General features: G+C 47.3%; 2 protein-coding genes across 4 annotated transcripts in view; one reads left to right on the top strand and one right to left on the bottom strand.

Moving 5' to 3' along the window:
* The window catches only part of ITPKB (inositol-trisphosphate 3-kinase B), a 108,583-nt gene that overhangs the window by 15,757 nt on the left and 68,683 nt on the right, over positions 1–24,143 (bottom strand). The gene's annotated exons all lie outside the window — the stretch shown is intronic.
* Positions 786–1,683, top strand: LOC143690853 (pyridoxal phosphate phosphatase PHOSPHO2-like). Its single transcript, XM_077168568.1, is given in 2 exon segments — positions 786–1,411; positions 1,414–1,683. Coding segments are annotated over 2 exon segments (774 nt in total). The 5' UTR covers positions 786–907.

The following is a 24,143-nucleotide window of genomic DNA, read 5'->3' as shown; positions in this document are numbered from 1 at the left end:
AGTGACGTTTGGGGTTTCTCCATCAGCTTGGAAGGTACATGGCGATGTCTGCTAGCTTTCTCTCCTGGCTTCTTGTTTCATATGGCTTCCCCAAGACTTCTTCCTGCATCTCCAAACATCTCCGTATGCATCAGCTCTGAAGCCTTTTCCAAAATGGTTCCCTCTTAAAGGACTCCATTAAGGGACCCACCTTGAATGGGTGGGTCACATCTCCATGGAAACAACTTAATCAAAAAGATCCCACCCAACAATACTGAATCAGGATTAAAAGAAATGGCTTTGGGGAAGCTGAGACGGTCTTGGGAAGGGCTGGGGGTCACCGGCGGCCGCAGGGTCGAGGCCGGAGGGCTGGTCTGCCATACGGCTTCTGGTGCCCGGCGTAGGTCAGTGAGGCATCCCTGGGACCAGGCCGTCCCGATTTCCCAGCCCCCACCTGGAGCTTGCTTCACGCGGGCCGCCCTCAAGTTGGGGGCGGACCGGCAGGTGCATGAGAAAGCGAGGCCTGGGCTCAGTGTGTGCGCCCTACAGACCTCCTCGCGGGTGCAACGTGAAGGGCAGCGCCCAATCTTAACCATAGAAACCCCCTGATTAACTGACACAAAATCTGTTTTAAAATCCTTTGGATTCGGAAGCATGATCTGGGATATGTGGAGCTAAGTTCTTCAAAATAGGAATGTTAAAACGTAATGTTGTTTCCAGAATATTTGTGTTAGAGTCTTTAAGATATTTTAAATTATTTGGCAAATAAATGATACTTGAAAGCCCGGGGCTAGGCGGTGGTCAGAGACGCGAGACGGAGACAGGATACCGGCAGCGGGGAAAGGAAGACTTACTAGCAGAGGAACAGCAGGGAGAATTGACTCAAGAAATCAACTCTCTCTGGCCTTGATTCTGGTTTTTCTATCAGATGTCCCACCATAATGATGCTGGGCAACCCAAACCCACTTCTGGAACCATGAAAATATTGCTGGTTTTTGACTTCGATAGTACAATCATACATGACAATAGTGACACCTGGATTGTACAATGTGCTCCAGAGAAAAAGCTCCCTATTGAACTACGAGATTCTTATCAAAAAGGCTTTTGGACAGAATTTATGGGCAGAGTCTTTAAATACTTGGGAGAAGAAGATGTAAGAGAAGATGAAATGAAAAGACCAGTGGTAGCAATGCCTTTCACTCCAGGAATGCTGGAACTTTTAAACTTTATTAGAAAGGATAAGGACACATTTAACTGTATCATTATATCAGATTCAAATTCAGTCTTCATAGATTGGGTTTTGCAAGCCGCTAATATTCATGATTTGTTTGATAAAGTGTTTACAAATCCAGCCTCTTTTGATAACAAGGGTCATCTCACTGTGGAAAATTATCATGCTCATTCTTGCACTAGGTGCCCAAAGAATCTTTGCAAAAAAAAGCAGTTTTGGTAGAATTTGTAGATAAACAGTTACAACAAGGAGTAAATTATACACGAATTATTTATATAGGTGATGGTGGAAATGATTTCTGTCCAGTAACCTTTTTAAAGAGCAATGATGCTGTCATGCCACGGAAAGGATATACTTCGCAGAAAACTCTTTCCAGAATGTCTCCAAATCTTGATCCTGTGAAATCCTCTATTGTAGTTTGGGCTTCAGGTATTGAAATAATTTCTTATTTACAATTTCTAATAAAGAAGTAATATGCCAGCAAAAAAAAAAAAAAAAAAAAGAAATGGCTTTTCCGGGGTACACAACAGTTTGCAACCAGCACACGCATGTCATTCTGTGCATGTCTGAGAATGACTGCAAAAGGACTGTTAGTATTGATTTAGGGGTTGCAAATAGGTTTTAGTGACTAGATGAATTCTCAATTACAAATACAGAATATGCAAAATAATGAGGATTGACCATTTGTGTGTGTGTGTTTGGGGAGATGAGCAATTTGGGGAGAAAGGAGACCTAATGTTACTGAGCTCCTTCTCATTTTATTTTCATAAGAGGCATGCAAGCAGTTATTATTATTTCCATTTCATAGAGACTGGGCCTGAGAGGAATAAGGGAGATCGCTGGAATTTAAGCCTTCGTTTACATCACTATATTTTAAAATTCTCTTATTTTCCAGGAATAAACACTTCTCTGGAAAAATATCCCTGTTACCCTTAATAGGAACGGGTTGTAAAGACAAGGGTCCCAAAAGGCATCAGGTCCTACTGAAGGGTGGGACGAGAACCTGAACCAAGAAGTATTTCAAGCTATTGAGAAAGAGGATGGATCCCTGACCAGCAAAAGCACCGTGAGTAAAAACCACAAGCTTCTGAGCAGGGCAGGAGCTAGGAATTCTGCAGAAGAGGGAGATGGGGATGGTCCTGCCTTCAAAGGGGGAGCCCCAGAAGATGAGGCTGCTGGTGGTGACGATGGGGTTACTCGTCCCTTGTCCAAACCTGGGTAGCAATGCAAGAAGCACCGCTGGCAGTGAAGCCGACCCAACGGACGCAGTCCCAGGACTGATTTGGCTGGTAGGTTCCAAGGTTAAAAACACCTCCTGTTTTTTATTCTTTCGTCCCCTACAACTCAGCGTCTTTTTTTTTTTGGCATGGGCAGGCACTGGCATGGCAGGTGAAAACTCTGCCTGCTGAGCTAGTGTGGCCCGCCCTCAGCTGCTTTTTATCATCAAGTTTTCAAGCTGAAATCTGTTTGTTTAAGGTGAGGAATTCTTCCCTGCCTACCCCAGCCATTTTTATCCCTGACGCGCAAACCCCTCACCCTAATGCCAAGCCCAATTCTATCTTTAGGCGAGCACAGCCTCTGCAGGGCCACGTGACAAAAGGGCTGGGCCTTTATTGAAAAGGTTGTTTTTCTTAGATCCTTCTGATGGAGATCACCAGAGAAGGTTGATGAAGGCCGAGGTATTTCTTATCTAAGCACCCAGAAGGCTGCATAAACAATCCGGGCAGACAATGCATGAGGGCAACAATGGAAAAACGTAATTACATGAGATGAGCCAAGCAGTGATTTGTCCAGCTCATGCAGAAGCCATTAAGGCCACAAAAATGTCCAAACATTTGGACAAAGCGAATCACCTTCTACCAATCACGTCCTTGCAGTCAGAGCCCAGAGAGAGCCAATGCTCTCTTCTCTGGCACCAGGTCCTGCCTGGGAGCAGAGCAGATTTGGAGGGAAGACAAATCCCACCAGCACAGCCCTAGGCCCGTCTACACTGGATGCACAAAGAGGGATGCACCTTTAGCCTCATGCTCACATTGCCTTCTCGTAATGGAAATTAACTAACACCAAAGACCAGGATTTAGTTTCCTATTCAGCACTCTGATTTTGTGTGAGCCTCTTTGAACCTCAAGGTTCTCATCTGCAAAATCGCAAAGGCACTTATCTGTGCATACTTGCTTTTGAATTCTGTAACCAAGGACGACCCTTAATGCCTTTAGTGTGGATTTCAAGAACATTTTAAAATTCAGGAGATGCAGGGACATGAAGAAAAACTCCAGAAAGTGAGAATCCAGGGATGTTCTGAGGATCACAGGAAAATGCTGTGTCGACCCACAGCTCTCACATTACGAGGCCCTGAGTGAATGGATGACGCCCTCCTCTCATCTGGCGAGGGCCCAGGCGGTTCACAGAGCGTGCCAGGTTCTCTGGAGGGCCACGAAAGGAATCTCCTCTGTGGGCCCTGCCCAAGGTCTGAAGGGGGGCAAAGAGAAGGATTATAAATGCTTTCCACAGACGGGACCACATGTGGAGCACAAAAAAATGATTGTCACTGGGCTTCATTCAATGACAGACCGTTCATGGCGCATTGCCATGCCCCGTGCGCATGGTGTGCTGGGGATACGATGGATGGGTTTGCCCTCAAGGGGCTCAGAGCCCAGAGGATGGAGTGCTGGTCTAAAGAGTTGGAAAACTGTGGGGTTCGACGAGCTGTGCAACCTTGGACAAGTCACTGAGCTCTCTCTAAGCTGGCTCCATCATTTAGCCCTGAAATGGACCTAGGGAGAGGCCCAGGTGAGGCTCTTGGGAGGCGGGGTCTCTCGCTGGTCAGTGAGGGGTGATGCAAAGGTGGATGACCACTGGGAAGGACACACTTCACGAACGCCAAATGGCTGCACACAACAGAGGCAGTGTGGGGACAGACTGCGGGAGAGGAAGGAAAGACTTCCGCAGGCAGGGGCCAGAGCTCGGAGGCTGGATGTGCAGCAACTGGGAACAGATCTGCTGGGAATAGGACCTGGAAACAGCAGGAGATGAGGGTGAGCAGGCGAGGCTGGCTCCAAATGCCAGGCAGAAGAGCTGGACTTGGGGGACTGGTGTCGGGGAGCCGGCCGACCTGGGCTTAAGCCTGGGCTCAGCACCGTCCTCCTGAATGATCTCAAACAAGTTACTGACCATCCTTGGGGCCCCGGTTTCTATCTGTAAATGGGACTAATCCATAGATTCCCTTTCTTTCAAAGGATAAAGCTATTAGAAGACTGTGGGGCAAATGGGGTGGTCTGAAGTGTCTTTAGCCCTCTGTGCTCAAGGAGGGGGACACAGGTGCCTCTGAAGTTCCCCAGAGATGGGTTAGGCTGCTACTGTGTAGAGCCATGGATATGGTACTAAAGAATAAAGGCCAAGGGGTCATGAGCCAGGCCAGAACCACCCCACTGGGGACTGCAGCTCTTATACACTACAAGGACAGTGTTGGCAGTGGCCCTGGGCCCCAGGAAGTCAGGAGGGAATGATGCAGCTTGGGCCTGACAGAGGCATTTGAAGCTGTGAAATGTCTTATACCAGAACCTCTCTTCAGAAGTTAAAGATCAGAGGTCCCAGCAAGGAGGGGGAGGCTCCAGGGGTGGGGGTCCTCTGACAGTTCAGAGACCAATGAGCCTACTGGGACCCACGCCCCTCTCAGCGTCACTAAGTTCTGAATAACTGGGGCATTTTCTCAGCTTCAGCTTCTCTTTTCTCAGTCCTCCTCCAACAGGAAGCATTTCTTTAACGTGGAAATGGGCTTCCTCCAATGGCCGAAGGCATGGGAGGGCTCCCACCCCAAGGCTGCCTGGCTGCCTTGAACAGCACAAGGCAGTGGAATATTCCACTTGCAGAGAATGCCACGGCTCTGTACCAGGAGACTTTTTTACTCCCTGCTGGCAGCAACACGCAGGGGTTTTCCCCGTGATTTTAAAATAGCAGCACCCAGGCAGTGCCTCATGCCACTGCCAAGCATTAAAAAAAAGCACTTCCAAGTCCCAACCAGGGAAAGGAGGACTGCAGGGTGACAGTCCATGTGGAGGAGAGAAAATAAACTGTAGGGGATGACAAGAAATAAGTCTCTTACTTGGCCTGGGAGATGGACAAAGCCTCCTCTAGGTAGAAACTGCTTTCGAGGCAGTGGGGGACAGCAGGTTTTAGGCATAATGGCCTTCCTTCCAAGTTCCACACTGGAAGAAGTCACAGGCTGGTGAAATGGATTCCAGTCCTCTCCACCCCCAGCTCAGGTGGGGAAAAGAGCCAGAAAGAAAGGCAAGCTGACAGCTTGGAGGGAAACCATCCAGTGGAATTTATCACTTTCGACTCTAGCCTTCCAACTTTTCTCTCCCAGGGAAGACACTCAATCACTTTTCCTTCTGACATCAGACAGTCCCAGGTCTCCAACTTCTCAAGCTGAGCTTTGTAAAACACAAAGCAGCATTCAAATGCCTTGAATGCAGCAAAGGGCACCTGGTCCCTCCCTCCAGAGGCAGGGCTGGCTGCCAGGAGGATGGCAAAGGCAGCCGATTTGACTGAGCCTTCTGCTCCGTCGGCACCTCCCCATCGGGAGGGGCATCTGGACAGCCTCTGCTGACCCTTCCTGGTGGCCCCCCAAAGCTTCAAGAGATGCAGACAAGTCACCTTCCGCCTCTTTGGGCTGTGAACTTCAGGTTGACGAGCTGACTTTGGCAAGCTGACTTTGGCAAGCTCTTACCCTGACTTATTTATTCCCACAAAGAACTGGGGTGCTTTTCCTAGGTTGGCTGAGTATTACAATGCAGGAGGGAAGGCTCTCAGAAACTCCCTGCTGGCTGGCATTCTGCTTTTTTCCATCTCATTGGGAGATGGGAGTGCTCATTTCCCTAGATGTACAAAACATGTACACCAGCCCTCCAGCACAGGTCCTGCGGTACGGCATTTACAACAATTACTGTTTGCAGAGCTCTCCCTAGGGGACAGGCCCTGGACTGGGCACTTTACAGTATCATTTCTGATCTTCACAACAACTTTATGATAGGTAAAAGCATTTTTTCTATTTTCAGAGTTAGAAGCTGAGACTCAAAGAAGTTGTTACTTCCCCAAAGTCGTTCCATTCTATGCCCCTGCCAGTAGGTACCAGTTCACACTAGAAACCTCAAACCAATTCAGCAATTTCTGTGCTTATGATCAAACAACGCCACCCCCTGCCCCCATACTGAGTGCTCCTTCCAACCCTGAGACAGCTAAATGAGGTGATGGGAGTTAGAAGATTGGACAAGACAGACAGAAAAAGAAGATTCATTCAAGGCAGTTACCCTAGGCAGCTGGGCATTTTCTAACTGCTCCTTTAGTAGAGGAGTTCATAGCTTTGGGGGAAATGCTCCTTAGCTGACCACAAAAACCCTGCATATACCCCCCTCCAGCGTTGCTCAGTTGCCACTTTTAGCTTGGCTACATAATGACACAGGCTTTCCCTATATCAGATCAGATTATCTAAAAGCTTCTAGACTTGGTGGTTGGAATTCGCATTTGTGATGTTCTCAGGAGCATTTCAAGGGAAGGGAAAGCACCACAAAGCTAAATGCCTACCCAGCAGGTAAGGGCCATGGCACAGAGCTGGAAGTCATGTGGCTTTTATGTACGTTGTACCTTGATGCAATTTCAAAGCAACTGAAGACTAGGAGCTGTGAGGTCGTTCAGGTAACCCCTTTGGATTTAGGGGCTTGAGCAAGAATCAACTAGACAGATCTCTAAATCACTGCACCCCTGGTTTTTGCTTCACTCCCTTTCCTCCCTGAATGCTGGGCAGTGCCCTCTGCTGTTCCCTCTCCAGAGCACCTTGCTGATCCCACCCACTGCCCATTACAGTCCTGACCTTGAACAGCAAAGACTTTGCTCCGTAACAAGTGGGGATATACGTAAACTCCAGCTGTGCAGCGGAAGGGAGGAGCCCAATAATTCAGAGAAGGTTAGAAGGAAGGAACCAGAAAACAGCCTGGCGGGAAGCCAGGGGAGGGAGCAAAATATGTGGACCCTTAAAATTCAGAGCTGTCACTTGCATTGCTGAAGCTGCTAAGGGGCAGTTTCCTCCCCTTATTTGCTTGCACCTGACTTGACAGGAGCTAAAATATTAAGGGAACTGAAAAGAGATTTGTAGGGAGAGGGGGAAAAAACACATAAGAACAACAAAACCCCAACCATCTTCAGGTTGTCACAGGAAGTCACAGGAAAAGGGAGGTTTAGAACCAAGCACCAGCAGTGCTGTCCAGCCACAGAAAGCAAGCCCAGGTTCCACCTCACCATATAACCTGTGAGTAGAAAATCATCACCTTTGCTAAATTCAAGGTCATAGCATATTTCACTCCAACTTTTTCTCTTTCCCTGTTACCGAATTCAGGGTCTCACGAGCAGATCCAAGTCTTCTTCCAGATGCCAGAGCCCATCTGGGGCAAACTCCTTCTGCTGAATGAGCAGAGTTGCCCGGAGAAACCCTACCAAAGAATGCAGAGACTCTGAAAGCCTCTGTTTCTTCAATCCCAAATGTGGCCTTGTGCTAGGAGTTGCCAGGTGTCCTTGGAGAGCCCAGGGTAGAAACGATCTGCTGGCCAGCAGGCTGCTTGGACACGCGGCTGAGCCCAGCGGTAGTGGCCTCCCCAGGGTCTCTGCTTCTATGTGTTTATCAAGATCAAATCCCCAGCCTCTGGAAGATGCTAATGCCTCCTCGATAAATGCCATGCTCTGGCTGGGTCTCCCAGTCAGAAGTGCTGCAGGGAAATGTTGCCTTAAACAAATAAAATGACTAACTGGGATAAATTCAAAGTCAGCCCTTTGTCTTCGGTAAAGGAGGCAAAAAAGGGCAAGCCTGGGGGGCTGGTGGATGGGGGAGGCTGGGGGAGGGATGCCCAGGCTTCTGTCCACCCTACTTACAAAGAGCTTCGGCTACCATCAGGCTCCGTAAGATGTGCAGGGTCCCCTGTCCAGGAATTATTAAGAACGTGATGGTTGCAACAGCAGAGCACTAAAGCGAGTGTGGAGCTGCTGTACGAACCCCTGCGGCTGCACAGGTCTTGCTCCTAGGGAGCCAGCTGGGCTACTAGGGTGCAAAGCAGGCCTGTGGGGTTTTCTGGTCCAGATCCCCAAAAACTGCTCCAGTGCTGGGGGGTTGGGTGGGTCCCAGGCTGCAGACACCCGCAGCTCTCTCTGAGGGGCTCACAGCAGCAACACCCCACAAACACTTACAAAGGCCTGGCAGGAGGTCCAGGGTGGTCTCAGTTGTCAGCCCTCCTCACATTCACCCTCTGCGTGTTGTTTAGGATCCGGCCTTGCTCCCACGTGCCCTGTGGCCTCCTTCTCTGTGGTGCTGGTCCCTGGCTACATCACCCCCTCTCAGGTGGTCAGCAGGCACTCATCCAGCCCAGCCTCCTACACCAACCCTTTCCCACACATGAAACCATCTGCAGGTTTCTCAGCACGCATTCTCAGGCCTGAGATTTTGCAGGCAAACTTTTGGCTCCACCTTTCCCCACCCCATCCTCAGACCTGCCAAGGATGTAGGTTTCTGCCCTTAGGGATTTTTCCAAAGAATGGATACAGATTCACCAGGTCTTAGCTAAAGGACTCCTGTATGCATTTTAAAACTGATCTCAGTTGTCCCTTTCCTGGGACCTTCCCTCCCAGGAAGGACTGAGCTGCCCCTCGGGGGTGTTCCCAAAGCACCCTGGGCACACCTCCATCCCAGCTCTCATCTGTGTGTGTCGGTTTCTGGGTAGGCCTAGAAGCCTGGGCAGCTGGCTTACCAGGCATGCAGCAACCACCTCCCACCCCCCCATGGATCCCTAAGAGGCCACAAAAGCCAGCCTGTCCATCTGTCCATCTCGGAGGAGGGAGCCTAAACCCAACAGGCACACAGGGACGGCACTTGCCCATAGGGAACCCGGTCAAAGAGCCTCCTGCAGAAAGTTCAAGTTTCCAGGCAGGCACAGGCTCTGCTCCTTTTCTGATCGCCCCCGACATCAGTTTCCTGTCAGCGGCAGCAATGCCTGCACTATTTCAGAGAAGCAGGCCTCCTGAAGACAGCTACTTACAAACGGACGTTTACCCCAAGACAGCCAATCCTTCCTCCAGCTTCCCTCCTCACTGACTCTGCCAGGCGCTCAGGTGACTCAGTGCGCTGCGCGGCATGCTTCTGTCTCTCCCTCCAGATCCTGTCTGAAGCCCTCGCCTTCCAGGCTGGACGGTGTTGGATTTCACGTCCCCAAGGCAGCCCGACAAAGCAGAGTACAATATAGGTTTGGGAGCTGGAATGAAACCTTGCTCTGCCACCTCCCAGCTGTAACCACGGGCAAGCTTTTATATCTTCTAAAACCTAAATTTCCTCATCTGTAAACGGAGTGTGAGAGCTGCACACGTGCCCCACCCACCCCATGGGTGACAGAATCCGATGAGGTGATTGTACAAGGGCTCTGTAAATAATGAAGGGACAGGCCAACCTTAGATGTTCACTTTGTTTTTTACTTGTGTCTTTTTTTTTTTTAATTGGAATAATTTTCTTCTACAAGGCACAGCAGACCAGCAAGGATCCAACTGGGTACCTCCGGAGTATCAGGTCACTGCCTGGTGGCAACAAGAGGAGCAACTGGGTGACTAACTCCCCTCGGATGCCGGATGCCGGAGCAGCTCTGAGAAATTTGCAGGGCAGCCTCTGAGCTCACTCGCAGTCACTCAGTGCGAAGTGGCCTAACAATACCTGCTTTCTGGTTCAGAAGGTCAGTAAAACTGCAAAAAGGAGAAAGAATGCGTTCAGCGAGAGGCAGTCCATCCTCAGTTTTTTCAGAAAAATCCAACCATTTCCAAGTTCGGAAATGTTTCCCAAATAACCCATCCCACAAATCTGGACTTCTACTGGGCACAGCGGAAGAAGAGTATTTTGGGGGTAAATACTGAGATTGCTTGACAAATTTCATTTTGTTAAGGGAGCTTATGGAGTCTTCTTTAACCCTTTCCCACCCGACTTCTTGCCTCAACTTTCACCTTACTCCTCCAGTACTTCTTTTTATTTAAATAGTTTGATCACTTGGCTAACTTTTTTACTTTTAGACAACTATAAAGACAAAGTTTCCTTTTTATTTTTAGGACAAAAGAGACAGGGAGGGAAATCTTTACAAATATCAGAAAAGGGAAATGATCTCTGGACCCAGCGACCCTCCAGAATAACATTGCCAGACTAGCTCTTTGCCACACACGTGTTTGCATATGCATGTGCGTGTTTGGTGAGTAGTGAGGATAAACTGGCTTACCAGGGAAAAAGGTAAAGAAATTACATGTTAAATGCCTCACATATTGCTCATGCTAATATCTCATTTAAACCTCACCCAATACTGATACTGGGAGCCTCTGAAATACAGTTATTTCCATTTTGCAGATGATGAGACAATACAAAATGCTCCCGTGGTTAAGTAACTTGCCCAAGGTCACAGAGCTTCCTGGTTTGTACCATTTCACTCTAAGAATTTTATTTCAGCCAACAGGATTACTGGGTCCCCCTCACCTCTTCCTGTCCCAGGGCTATCTGCCTCTCTCCCTGATAAAAAAAAAAAAAAAATAGCCTCCCTTGAACAGTGGGTGCTTTGTCAGTAGAGTGACCTTTCGGATGGAGAAGGCCCGAATAAAGACCTGCCCTGCCCTCCCTCCGAGTCTGTTCCCAGAACATCCCCACCAACACTCACGCAGGGACGACACATTTAACAAAGCGCTAAAAGCGGACAAAGGACGCCCCTGCCCGGGGAAGGCTTGCTCTGCGTCAGCACTTTTGTTTTGCCATTGCAAAAGTCTCAGTGAATGCCACCGAGTTTTCCATGTTTAGAAAAATGCTTTTTTCCTCCCTCTTCTTCTTTTGGTCCTTCTGAAAAAGCAGTCAGTGTTTCCCTAGTGATCATTATTCCCTTTGCTGGGGAAAAGCCTGGTGCTTCTCCCAGGCTGCAGGCTGCAGGCAGTGGCCAACTTTGTTCATTGTACCCGCCCTGGCAGAGCCCCTCCCGTGACGTGATAGCACTGGGTACAAGCCCGGGCAGGTAGGGGTTCAACAGCTCCCTCCTGCAGCCCGAGTTAGAAACCTGGCTGGGGCCAGAGGTAAAGCCTGCCCTGACCTGGGAGGGGTGGAAGGAAAGCCTTTCAAAACCAAGATACCGAGGATCGGAAAAATTAAGCCCAAGGATTTGGCAGGGCAGGTAGCTCAGGCTAAAAATAAAAAGTTTGAATTTGAAGACTAACCACCTCCCCCCTTTTACAAACAAGAAAATTTCCCTAAAACCAAGTAGAAAAAAAAGAACTTTTTGAAAAAGACCCTGAGAGATTTTTTTTTTTAACTCCTAGCCATCCCCACCCCTCCAAGATGTGGAGAGGGTCAGCACACCTTTCACAGAGTTCACTGCCAGCCGGAGCCTTTTCTTATCTGTACTTTTAAGAACCTCAGTGTAGGGTGGGAACTGGGATGAGAGACCTGGGGTGGGTGAAGACCCTCCCTTGATATCAACAGCTGCTCTGGGGCAGGAAAGCCAGTGGCTGGGATGCTCTTGGCCACTGCAGCCTTGAGAGGCATATACTGGCTTTGCATTCTCGGGACACGGGCTGTGTGTTCCGCTTCCTAATCAGGCAGGCAGGGCTGCTGTGCTGGGATCTGGGAGAGCGCCAGCCTGCTCCGGCGGGGGGCCGTGGCTCCCTGTTTTAAGGTGTGTGCTCCTGATGCGAGTGTCCAAAGCCTTCCCCAGGCATGCCACCTCGGTTAACCTATTCCTCACAGCACATTCAGCAAAGGGCAGGAAAACCCTAAGTGGTTGTCCAACTGTGCCCTCCAGATTAGCTGCCTTCTTCCTGTGGGAATAAGAGATCCGGTTTCTGAGCCAAGGGCAGCCCACAGACTGGACATGGGGTCCTCCACCACGGCCACCCCATTCCACCCTGAGGTACTGCCAGCGGCCCGGCAGCCAACAGCAAGGCTGCAGGGGCAAATCCAGGGGGTTGCCTCCCAACACCCTCAGCCAGGGCCGCTGAGCACTCGTGCCCTCAGGACACAGCGTCACCCTAGATGCCTCTCCACCACGCTTCCCGCGACACACTCACAAACATACACTCTGATCCAGCAGTGCCAGCCATGTCCTTGTCCCATAACTGTCCTCGCCAGGTCTTGGCTATGCAGGTGCTCTGCCTGGAAGGCTCTCCCTCCTCGCTCCTGTTTATCCACATTCTATCTATCCCTCTAGGATCCGTGAGCCTGCCCCACCTCTTCCATAAAGCTTCTTAAACCACTGCAGCCTCATGCCCACCCCCAAATACTCCACAAAGCAGGACAGCTTGAGTGCTTCACGATTCCCGAGCACCACATTATGTCTTCCAGTGGAGTTCCTTGAGGATTGAGAATGTGTCCTACATTCCATTTGCCCCAGGCGCTGGACACACCGTAGGAGTATACCACTACCGGCTGTCTGACTGGTAAGACTTGACATACCCAGGACACAGGAAGTGCTCAGGTTCTGCCACATCACATCTGTTAGAAGATAAAACATGCCTAAACTAAGGCTCATGCTTCTTTATGCTCACCTGCTCCAGACTGGATTTTTCCAGAGAGCAGGAGGGTACACCTGCAGGACTTCCTGTTCAGTTTGCCTGGGTCTGGTCTCTCAAGGTTCCCAAATCCTCTCTGCACCTCACTGGTCCTGACAGCTAGCAGCCTGGCTGGCCCCAGCAGTCTTTTCCCATGGGCACATGAGGGCTTGGAGGACGACCTTTGGCTTGGGTTGGTTAGCCCTATTCACAGACTCTCCCACTCTAACTCCCAGATGTCTCTGCCAGCAGATACTGTGTGCAACCGGGACCCTAGGGGCAGTGGCACGCAATGTTCCTCCATTAGCGACTCTTTCTTTCAGAGCCACCCTCTGTCCGACTCCCCAACTTTGCACGGCCTCGCATCAAAGGGGCCCATTACAGGCCAAGCCAGACTTCTTCCTGGCTTCCCAAGGATCAGGTGTCCTTCACCCCTAAGGGAAATGCTCCTCACACCCCCCACCAGACAGCACTCAGCAAAGCACTACAGTTGTCACTGAGAAGTTAGGGTTTTAAGGATAATTATGATTACTGAATTATCAGAGATATTCCTCTTTAGTTTTAATAGATTGGAGTAGACAGAGGGAAATACCTGAACTCTTCAAACTGTCATCCAGCTGCCTCGATCTCTGATAATGGCTGAATAGCCTTTATCTCGTGCCCTAGTGATTTGTAAAAACTTTGTGACTAACCTTCACTTGTATGCATTTATGCAATTTTTCAACTTTAGAGTCTTGTAATCACTAAAGACAGCCCCTAATGTTTATTAATGAAGGGTCCTGGGTCAGCCCAGAACCAACTCATGCGAAGTTCAAAGTTATTTTGATAACAGAGACTGGACCTAACCAAAATGGGCTGCCTGACACACAAAGAAGCTTAGACTTCAGCCTACAAGTCACCTATACCTCATGATAATACTAAAAATCATGCCCATCATCTTATTAAGGCCGCCATTTTCTTACAATATTCTTTGACTAAGCATGTACTCAATCTGCGCACACCCAATAATCAGATCACCTCTAATCACATCATCTGGGGCCACTGTGCGCCTTATCCTATACCCTGCCCATCTTTTAAGGCTATAAAACTATCAGGAATGCTACAGTTTAGGGAGACAGATTTCATGCCGATAGGCCATCTGATCTCCTGCCTGGCACCTAGCAATCAATTTTTTCTCTCCTTGAAACCCCAGCGTCTCAGGAATTGGCCATTTGAGTGTATCGGGCAAAAGAATCCACTGCCTTTGTCCAGTAACAGTCTGGTCTGGAAGGTCCCCAGCTTGGCTTCTGCCTTCTCTTCCTCCCTTCTGGATTCCATCCTCTTAAGAACTAAAAATAATGGAGGGCTGGAGGAAAGAGATCGGAGAGGGGAAGCAGCAGGAAGCACAGGAAATGCTTTGGTGAAACAGAGAAGCGCCCATACTTCTCACCAGGAGTCTGCCTGGGCCCCGAAGGCCGCTGGAAGGAGCTAGGAGAGGGCCAACAATAGAAGGAAATGAGGCGTGGTCGAGGGCCTGGGGAGGAGCCAGTGGGAGGGCAGTGGGGGGAGACAGAGAGGCTTCAGCCTTCCTTCCCTCTGGGAAAGGGCACCCGGGCTCCACCCCTTTGGGCCAGGACCGTCCCTGTGACACAAATCAGGTCCCCTCCCTCCCTCTGCCACATCTACCTCTCCCCAGAGACTTTCTTTTTATTTTGGTAAAAATGCAAAAAACAGGCAGAGTTACAGAGGGTGGAAATTTACCGAGGGTTCTCACTGGTCATCAGACAATCGGCACTAAAGTTCTAAGACCACCAGGCTCCTCAGTGGCCCTTCCAGGCCAATTCCTCAGGGATGCCGTTGAGGATTTGGGCATCTGCACGTGGCGGGTGGTGGGTGTACAGGCACTCAATCCCTCCTGAGCTCAGGGAGACACACCGCGGGCGGGCAGTGGGGCAGAGCCAACGGCACTGGGGCTTTTCCAGTAATGACGATAAATGCTAATTTTACTGAGTGCTTACTGGTGTCAGACACAGTGCTGGATATCTTACATGTATAAATTTATTTAGTGTATATGAATACCTCAACCTATCGTGCAGGTACTCCAATTATGCCCACTTTACAGATGGGGACACCAAGGTACAAAAAGCTTAAGGAACTTGCCCAACGCTCTGTAGGCGGGAAGTGGCAAAGCCAAATTTTGAACCCCGACAGTCTGGCTCCAGAGTCCAAGCTCTTTATCACTCTGTGAGACTGCCTCATTTCTTGCCATTTGTGAAATATAACTTTATAGCCATATAACTCCTGGTATTTCTAGCTGGTGGTATCAGGCAAGTTATTAAACCTATCTGAACTTCTGTTTTCTCCTTATGTGCAAAATGAAGATACCCCCTAGCCGGCAGGATTGTTTTGAGGATTAAATTAAACCATCTAGGTGCTGTGCCTTCCACTTACCATCTGGGCTGTAAGCCCCCTGTCTAGGGGACGAACACATAGGAAGGGGCTCTGCATTGGCTCCAGGGATGTTAGCAGCAGGTAGGACCACCTCTTCCTCTATACCAACCACTGCTTTTGAATCCATCTTTCCTTTAGGAAAGTTCAGAGAGTGAAGGCCACAGCTGGCAGGAAGTAGGCTCCAATGCACAGTCCTGTTCCCTTCCATACAATTAACTCCAGAGGAGCTTGGGGCTTGCCTTAAACAGAGTCAGGGCAAACTCTGGAAAACTCCAGAATGCCCAGGAATCCCTTTTAAATAAGTCTGATGTGAAGGAATGCATCACCAGGATGCAGCCTCATGGAGAAGCCACAAGCAGCTCCTTTGTTTCTTGCAGAACCAACCCATCTCCCCATCCTGCCGCCAGACCGAGGGTCTGAAATAAGTAACTCTGCTTGTTCCCCGCGAGCCTCAATCAGGCAATAGGACAGACAGCCCTCTCGGGTGACCACATGTAGAAATAGACTTCTTAATCCCTTGCAGGAAGTTGACATTTAAAAACTCAGGAATCTACAAAATGTTGAAGAATCTAAAATGTCATCATCTCACAAGCACAATTCCATTTAAAGCCACAAAGTTCTGTGTTAGCAGCTCCTTAATTCTCCTTTGTATTTCAGAGACTCCCTGAGATTGAAACATCCTCAGGTTATAAATTAAAAACCTAAGGATGTGACTGGACATAGAAGGGACAAGATTTTCTTACTCTTCAGCTTGCTAAAATTTTACCTCTCTAGGCCAAGAACATTAACGGCCAAATGCTACCTTTCAGTATTTCTGAGAATGCAGAACGTGCTTGTAAGAGATTTGGTAAAGGGGTTACCCCAGACTAATTCCAAAGCCAGATTTTTGGAATTTCTAACAAGGAAACTTTTCAGCAAGAACTTGGACACCGCATTACAGCCTACACGCAGTATAAAATGTTTAGCTATATTTAGACAATATTTCCAAGCAAGCTACATTGGTGCAATTCATATTTCTGACAGATTATACTGATTTGCCTGTGGCTAAATGGTGCTCAGCAAATAGAAATGCAGACTCACAGAGCGTAAGAACGCCCTGGGACGCTTCCTGAAGAAGCTTTTGCAGCCCTGCCCCAGGGGGCCCCATGCGCTCCCAATTCTGCTTTGAGTTAAAAAGTCTTCCTCTCCCAGCGGTGCGAGCTGAGCCCCGGCTCTTCGCTGCCTGGCATCTGCTCACGTGCAGACCACCAGCAGCTGTTCTCCGGGCTATCTTGGCGTTGGTGTCGACATGTGTGATTTTCACAAACGGACTGACTCATCCCCCTTCCCCAGGCACCTTCTGCAGTGGGGCATGTGCTTAACACTTTCTCTGTGTGGAGTAAGCCTCCCAGGCCCCCGAGAGGCCAGGCAGCGGGCTCATCTGTACCTCACCGAGAAGCAAACAGGGGCAACGGAGCCAGGGCCCTGGTCTGGAGACAGTCCTGGGGGCCGGCCTGAGCTCCCACCCTGGCAGCCTGCGTGCTCAGCTGCTCTAGGGAAGCAGGGGCACCCCACGACTGTTTCTTTCACTTTTTTGCTTTAGGCTACAATGAATTAACATTTGCCTTAAACTGAGATATTTTATGAGGGCTCTTGGAATAATTATAGACGGGATGGGTTTTCACAAAACGGAGGTGGGGGTCCCTTATGTTAGAGGAAGGGGCAAAGAAAGGTTCCCACCTTATACCCTTCCTTGCCTTCCCCTTTTGAGTTACAGACACGCTAACCAACAAACACGGCATCAACACTTCTGCGAGCCGGCCAGGCTTCTCATAGAAAGCACACAGCCCTCAACCCAAAAAGTTCAGTCCCACACAAAAGCACCCTCTTAGCCAGTGCAGCTTATTGAGGTTTCTGATTCTCTCACACTTGTTTTGTCTCCTTCCTACTAAGTGAGGGGAAATGAAATGTTATGGAGAGATACGGGGTGGGTTTTCTAAAAAAAATGTATTCTGGAAGATAAAGGCTGGGCAATAGGCTAAATGATCTCTGAAAATCCTTTCCCACCAGCAATGCCAAACCAAAAGAAGCACAGAGGCACTTTGAGAAAGGGTCTGCTCAACGCAGAGAGGTGTTACGTCTCACCGAGCTCAGGGTGAGGCTGGAATTGAGTACGCACCACTGTCTGCCCATCTGTCAAAAGAGCAAACCTCACAACGTTTTCCTACCATGTGCCGGGTGCAAGCCAGAGAGCTTCTTCCAAGCTGGGCAGCTGCCTGGGAGAAGAGCCCCAGGGGACTCCGCCCCAGCGAGGATGACTGTGGAGTCTCACAGTGACCATGGCTCTCTCACAGGCCTGGCCCCTCTGAGGTCCCTGGGGACGGCCCACATTTAGGAACTGTAGCATCACTTCTAAGGAACAGAACCAGCTGGCTGATTTATTCCCCTCAACTTTAAATGCTATTAATAGCACACATCTGTCTTAGCAGTGAAGTCACCAAGGAAAAACCCAACTTAGAAAAATATTTTCAAGCAACAGTCATTTCAATCTTTGGAAAAGGAAGCAAGTTGATAAACTGCCAAGGAACCCCAGAATTCAGGGTGACCAAAGACGAAAATGGAAAGTATTTGCACTGGGAATCCAAGCAACTGAGTTATTTAAATAGCACTTGGCTAGCAGGATGCCATGGAACCAGAAGAAGCTTCTAGAACTGTTTCCTCTTCCTGTTCTCCAAACTTGGGTCTCCCCTTTCCCTTAAGAGAAAAGTTGGTCAGCAAAGTTCTCCCTTAAATCTGAACCAGACACAGAAGTCAAACCCAGTTAATGACAAGTGAACAGATTATTTAGGACTGAAGTTCAAGCCAGTGGCCACCAGACATACTTTGTTTGGCTACAAATTTCTACAAATTTCCATTTGTTGGCAGCATTTAAAAATCAGGAGATCTCACATAAAAATCCCTACTTCCAACTTCTCTTTGAAACTTTGGGCCCATATTCCTGGATGAAAAAAAATGGGCTAGAGGTGAACTCCAGGAGATGGTGCCTTTTCTTCCTCTTCTGTCTCTGAGCCTGTGTCTATCTATTGACTGCCTAGTCCCTGACAGCATTTCAGTTTGGGCCCTAGGGTTTAGAGACATGGAGGAAAGAGTGCCAAGTAAAGCCTTATGACCTCAAGTACAGTCTGCCATGTAAACGTGGACAGGTCACTTACTTTGCTGAGCTTCTGTTTCTCCACCTGCAATACAAAGATGAAAACAAGGGAAGTGCTTTGAAAACCTGAATGTACCATATGCAATATAGGACATGGCCATTCAGGTTCAAAGGATAAAACAAAAGAGTTGGCCTCTCAGATTAGATTATCAGCTGGGAAAGGGGGAAAGTGGTCACCTAAGGAGCTGAAATAAAACCACAAATCAAGCTAACTTGGCCCTGACTGCCGCATTGCCTGCTTACGAGGTTAAGTAGCACCTCATTAGGTCACAGCTGGGCAGTACCCGACTCTGGCAAACCTCTGCCTCTAATGAGTTAGAACATAATTTAGAACTGGGGGCCACTAAGACACAGGGCCTGCCAACCAGGGTGCAGCTATAGCCCTGATAGCCCAGCCTAGCTGAGCAGACACGAGGGCTTGTGAGGCAGAGAGGAAGGAGCCTGTGAGAAGAGTTGGATCTGGTAGGTGCCCCTGGGGTAGGCACGAAGGCAACACCCAAGCAGGGCTCCACTTTGCCACGTCCCATGGAGCTAGAGCAGCTGCAAGAGTCAAGCTGGTGAGCTCGCCACACTCCCAAGAGCAAGAGGTCTTGTACCATCCCAGATTCTCAGTAAAACATCACAGATGACAGTATCCTTTGGTCACCCCACAACAGTGCTTACCTGGTAGCTACAGACAGGGATGGCCTGAGGCAAAATAGAGTCCTATCCCAGCACCAGACCTGTGGTCCCCAGTCCAGCAGGCTGACTAAGGTGGATCACAATTTATGTGGGGAGACCCTGGGAGAGCCAAGAAACCCATGAGGCTTCCTCGCACAGCAATTCCAAAACACCAGCAGACCAAGTCCCCTGATTCTGCCACACTAACAGCTCTCTACCCAGTCGCTTTCCCCATCACCCTGTGTCTTCATCTCTTCTGGATGATAATAGCCCCCCACCCAGGGACGCCCTCCGGAAATCCGCTCTTCACGCCTAGACTTTCAGATCTTGCTAAATTGTAAAACTGTAAGGCTCCTCCCCTGCTTTAAACCTTCCCCAAAGCCTTCAGGACAAAGGCCAAAACTTCTTCACAAAGACTCTCTAGGGCTTTTGCCCTGTTGTCACACACCTTCACTCCTTGGTATTTGCCAAGGCACAGTATGCTGCCTGTGATGCGTCTGAGCCTTTTTTTTTTTTTTTAATGTCATTCCCTGTGGCTGCAATACCTCTTCCCTGAGCAGCCTAGAGAATTTTTATTCATTCCTTAAAACCACGCTCAGGTATCACCTCCTCTCTGCAGTTTTCCCAAACCCAGTTTCCCACTGCCCAATATACTGAAAAAGTTCATTACTTCCTCCTATGCGGAATTGTTCCTCCACACTTTGCACTTTTACTTGTGCTCTGCTTCTAGTGCATTCAAATGATCTGCTTGTGCCATGAGTGTCACCCCTACTAGAGTGATGGCGTTTGATTCATTGCTAAATTCCTAGCCCTTAGCACAGGGCCTTCCAGGGCAGGTCATCAATAAATGTGTGTTCAGCTAAGAGCTGGGAGCACCCCCAACATGCCCAGAATCTGCAGCTCCCACGGTGTGGTCAGGCTTAGGGCTGGGGTTCCTGAATCACGAAGGGAAGCCTCATACATACCCAGAGCCCAAGACCCTAAAGCACCAGCCTTTCCACTATTAGAGCCAGAAGTCCTTTTCTACTTTTCAGGCAGAAGTAGACAAGGAGAGCCCAGAACCAGGACCCAGGCAGGCAACTCTAGGTTAGGCCCTGGCCAAGCTGGACTCGCCCAACTCAACATCATCAAGAAAATTCAATCAGGCTACCCTTTCCTTGTGACACGACTGCTGCCCCTGGCTACTTACCACACAGTGGATGTGCTGTCTTTCTCACATCTAGGATAGAACTCGCTAGCAGTTCTCTTGGGCACATGAGGCCCCATCGGCACCTGGCGGGATACTCTGAACCCTTGGTACAGGAAGGGGCTAGAATATGATCACCTGGATAAGTCCATTATTTTAGAGAACGTCCAGAGAGAGGAAGAGATTTACCCAGGATCACAACTCAGCAGAGAAAGAGCTGGGATAGAACCAGGTATCCTGACACTCGGGCCAGTGCTCTTCCCACTAAGCACGCCTGCCACCTGCTTTCGCCCTCCCCTCCAGAAGGGTGCTTACTTCGAGTAAACTGGTGCTGCTATGCTCCACCCATGCCTGGGGAACCCACCGTTCAGTAAGGGGGATAAGCATGGGCCTAAATGCCTAAATAACTATAATAGAGAGTAGAAAATGGTAAGTGATCTTAGAGATCAGATATTGGGCTATGGGAAGCCAAAGGAGGAGGAAGACATTATTTGGGGGAAAAGGGGGAATAAATTAAGGAAGCTTCATGGAAAAGGTGGCATTTAAGTTAAATCCTCAAAGATGGGCAGTGTGTGAGTGTGTGTTTGTGTGTGTGAGTACATGTGTTTAGGAAGTGGGGCGGCAGGATTTCAGGCCTGGGGGGAAGCATGAACAAACGCAGAGAAAAAAGCAGAGCCTGAGCAGCAAACAGCTCAGCAGAAGTTAGTTCAGAGGACTCTCAGGTATTATAAGGTCAGCCCCTGACATACTCGGATTCAGCCATTCTCATTTCAAGAACAATTCACATTATCAATTAATTTTGTCCCTATCCTTTCTCAACATGAAAAAGTCAGAACGGGCATTGCCCAAAGATCCCTATATAGATTGGGAGAAGGATTAAAGGAGAAGGAGGAGGTATGACAGAAAATGGGAATTAACAAACAGTATGGCTGCTGAATCACAAGATTAATATTCCTTCTAGCGTCCAGTGGTTTGGAGCAGCTAGATGGAAAAATCTGAGATGGTGGAGTGGGAGCCCCTGAGTCTGGAACCTATTCTGTAACTACTCGTTGAAGTGTGTTTTGAAAATTACTGCTTTTTTCTTTCTTTGCTTTCATATATGAATATTTTACAATAAAAAAAACATTTTAAAAAAAGGGCAAGTTCACAGGATTTAGACTCATTTCGAGCTCGTTTCAGGGTACATTTTCTGTCCCAAAATTCTGTTGTACTCCAATGTCCCTGAGTTTAAAGAGTAGACTGGAAATAAACTTTGGCTGCTCACTGATGGTAAAGGGAGAGAAACAGAACCTGGGTTATTTCAATTCTGTCACTCTACGGGACCACTTGGAGTTTTTATTTACAATTAAAATGTTTTAATAACAGATAATAAATCCCAAAGAAATAAAGACAAGGACAGTCAGTATTGCAATTTCTGAATTCACTGTGAAATGCTTTTTGTGAATGTTTGCCAAATTTATCTTTAAGCCTAAGATTTTTCCTATGTGTATATCTGCTGCGTTAAGTGAAAGAAACTTTCCAAAATTAAAATTATTAAAAAGTGCTCTGTGACCAAACTATGAATGAAGATAGGCAAATCTCGCTGTACTGGCTACTGAACATGAATATACAAAGCAATTTATGGAAGACTCAAAAACAGAAACTAAATATTATTATTCATTACTGCTACGGACTAATATGTAATTTTTCCCTTTTTTCCAAAAAACACATTAATGTGATTAAAAAATATTAACTCCATTACATTGCCCCCCTTTTTGTACTATATTAATTTTATTTATTTAAAAATGTTTACTTCCATGGTCAAATACACAAAATTCAATAAAATAAAAGTTTCTCTGCAATTCTTTTCTGTTTATTATTATTTATTTCTTGATTAGTGGAAGAAGGGAGTGTTAAAAAAAAAAATCATCCACTCAGGTGTCAGATATGCTAGGTAACACCACTTGTTCAGTGTCCTGGAAGGTTTTGAGAGGAGAACAGAAGACAAGGCTCTAAAAAGGGAAGTTCTAAGCCAAGATCATGGAAGGCCTTGACTGTCAGGCTAATAAATTTGGGCTAGAGTCTCTAAGTAAATGGGTAGAAATTATGAAGAAAATTACCAAGAGCCTTGACTACCCAAAATGTAAAACTTCTAAATGTCAAAGGCAACAAACAAATTTCTAAAGCAAAGTCAAAGTCACATAAATTGGAGAAATACTTTACAAAACATATTATGGTCAAAGGGTGGATAAATTTTGTATACAAAGAACACAAACAAACGGATGAGGGCAAATTCCAAGATGTCAATAGACAACCTAGCAACACACATAATTTTCACCTTACATATAACGAAAATAGCAATAACATAGTGTTTTGCATACTAAATTAGCAAAAAATAGAATTCTCCTCACAAGGAGGAGGATACAGTGGAGCATGCCAATGCATTGCTGGAGATATTCCAAATGCGCACAGCCCTTTGGGAAAGCAGCCCGGAAATACGTTTCAAGGACCATAATACTGTTTGAGCCTTTCATTTAATTATTTTACCTCTGGAAATCTACTTAAGGACATAATCCAAAATACGGAAAAAGGCACAAGCACAAAAATGTTAATTATGCCATTGTTTATAATAACAATAGCATTGAAAATAACATAACATCCAACAATAGAGGAATGATTAAATAAATTGTGGGTACATCCATGGGATTGATTATGCAATCCTTAACAATAAGGGTTAGAAAAGACATGAAAAATTTTGCTTTAATGTTGAGGGGAAAGTAAGCAGGATAGGCCATGAAAAATGTGCATACTTTTAAAAGCAGAAAGGAAATACACTAATTTATAAGAATTTATATCTCTGCACAGTAAGTTTATACCGACATCCATTTACTATTTTGACCCTTTACTCTGATTTTTTAGCAATTTATTACATTCCATTGTACTGCATATAAGTTTGTAAGCACCCTCAAATCCTGTTTGAAATAAGGTAGAATACAAACCAACCAATTAATAATCTACAGAATTGTCATGTTTATTTATGACAGTAGAATTATAAAGATACATGATTTTTCCTTATTTTCAAAATTTCTGTAACGTGATTAGTTTGCGTTCACAATTAAAAAAAAAAGTATGCATCACCAAATAACACGAAGAAACTGTTGTTATAGCTCACCCAGCTTCTTCATGCTTCTTGCGTTTGATCTGGGAACATAGCTCCCTCTAAAATGTCCCTACATCTAAGAAAGAAATAGACCCTCTGAGCAGGTTCCAAGAGGTCAAAACTGAAGCCTGTTCCCTGAATGGGCTGTCAGCTCTGAGAAGACCTGTGGAACCAAGAACATTAACGGGGCCCAGAATCATAGGCAGAGGAGCTTCCCAATACTCAAAAAACACGAGCAATGACGGGAGTGGTGAATACACTTATGAGGAAATACACTTAAGTTCTTCTACACTGAACAAATTAAAAGAGTGAGCTCTACTTAACAGGTAAGGGGTTTTACTTTGGAACGATGGAAATGTTTGGGAACTAGACAGAGGCAATGATTACATAACATTGTGAATGTACTATTAAATACCACTGAATGGTTAATTTTATATTGTATGAATTTCACCTCAATAAATTGCTAAAAAAAAGTGCTCTCCTTTAGAGCAGGAACTGTGATATTCATCATTGCACCTCTTTGGACAAACATGATGCCCCCAAAAGGAGCTGAATAAATGCTGTTGTAAGTGGCTTCGTTCATTCATCCTTGGACAAATATTTGAGTCCCTACTATGCATCACTAGTCAAGGTGCCCTTGAAGGAGCTTACATTCTAGGTGGAGAGAAGCAGACAGTAAACAAGTAAATATAAAGTATATCAGGTGGTAAAGGTATTCTGAAGAAAATTAAAGCAA

This window comes from Tamandua tetradactyla, chromosome 7 (genome assembly GCF_023851605.1).
Source record: "Tamandua tetradactyla isolate mTamTet1 chromosome 7, mTamTet1.pri, whole genome shotgun sequence".
In the NCBI taxonomy this organism is placed as follows: Eukaryota; Metazoa; Chordata; class Mammalia; order Pilosa; family Myrmecophagidae; genus Tamandua; species Tamandua tetradactyla.
Note: the sequence above shows the minus strand (reverse complement) of the source record. Positions and strands in the feature narration are given on the sequence as shown.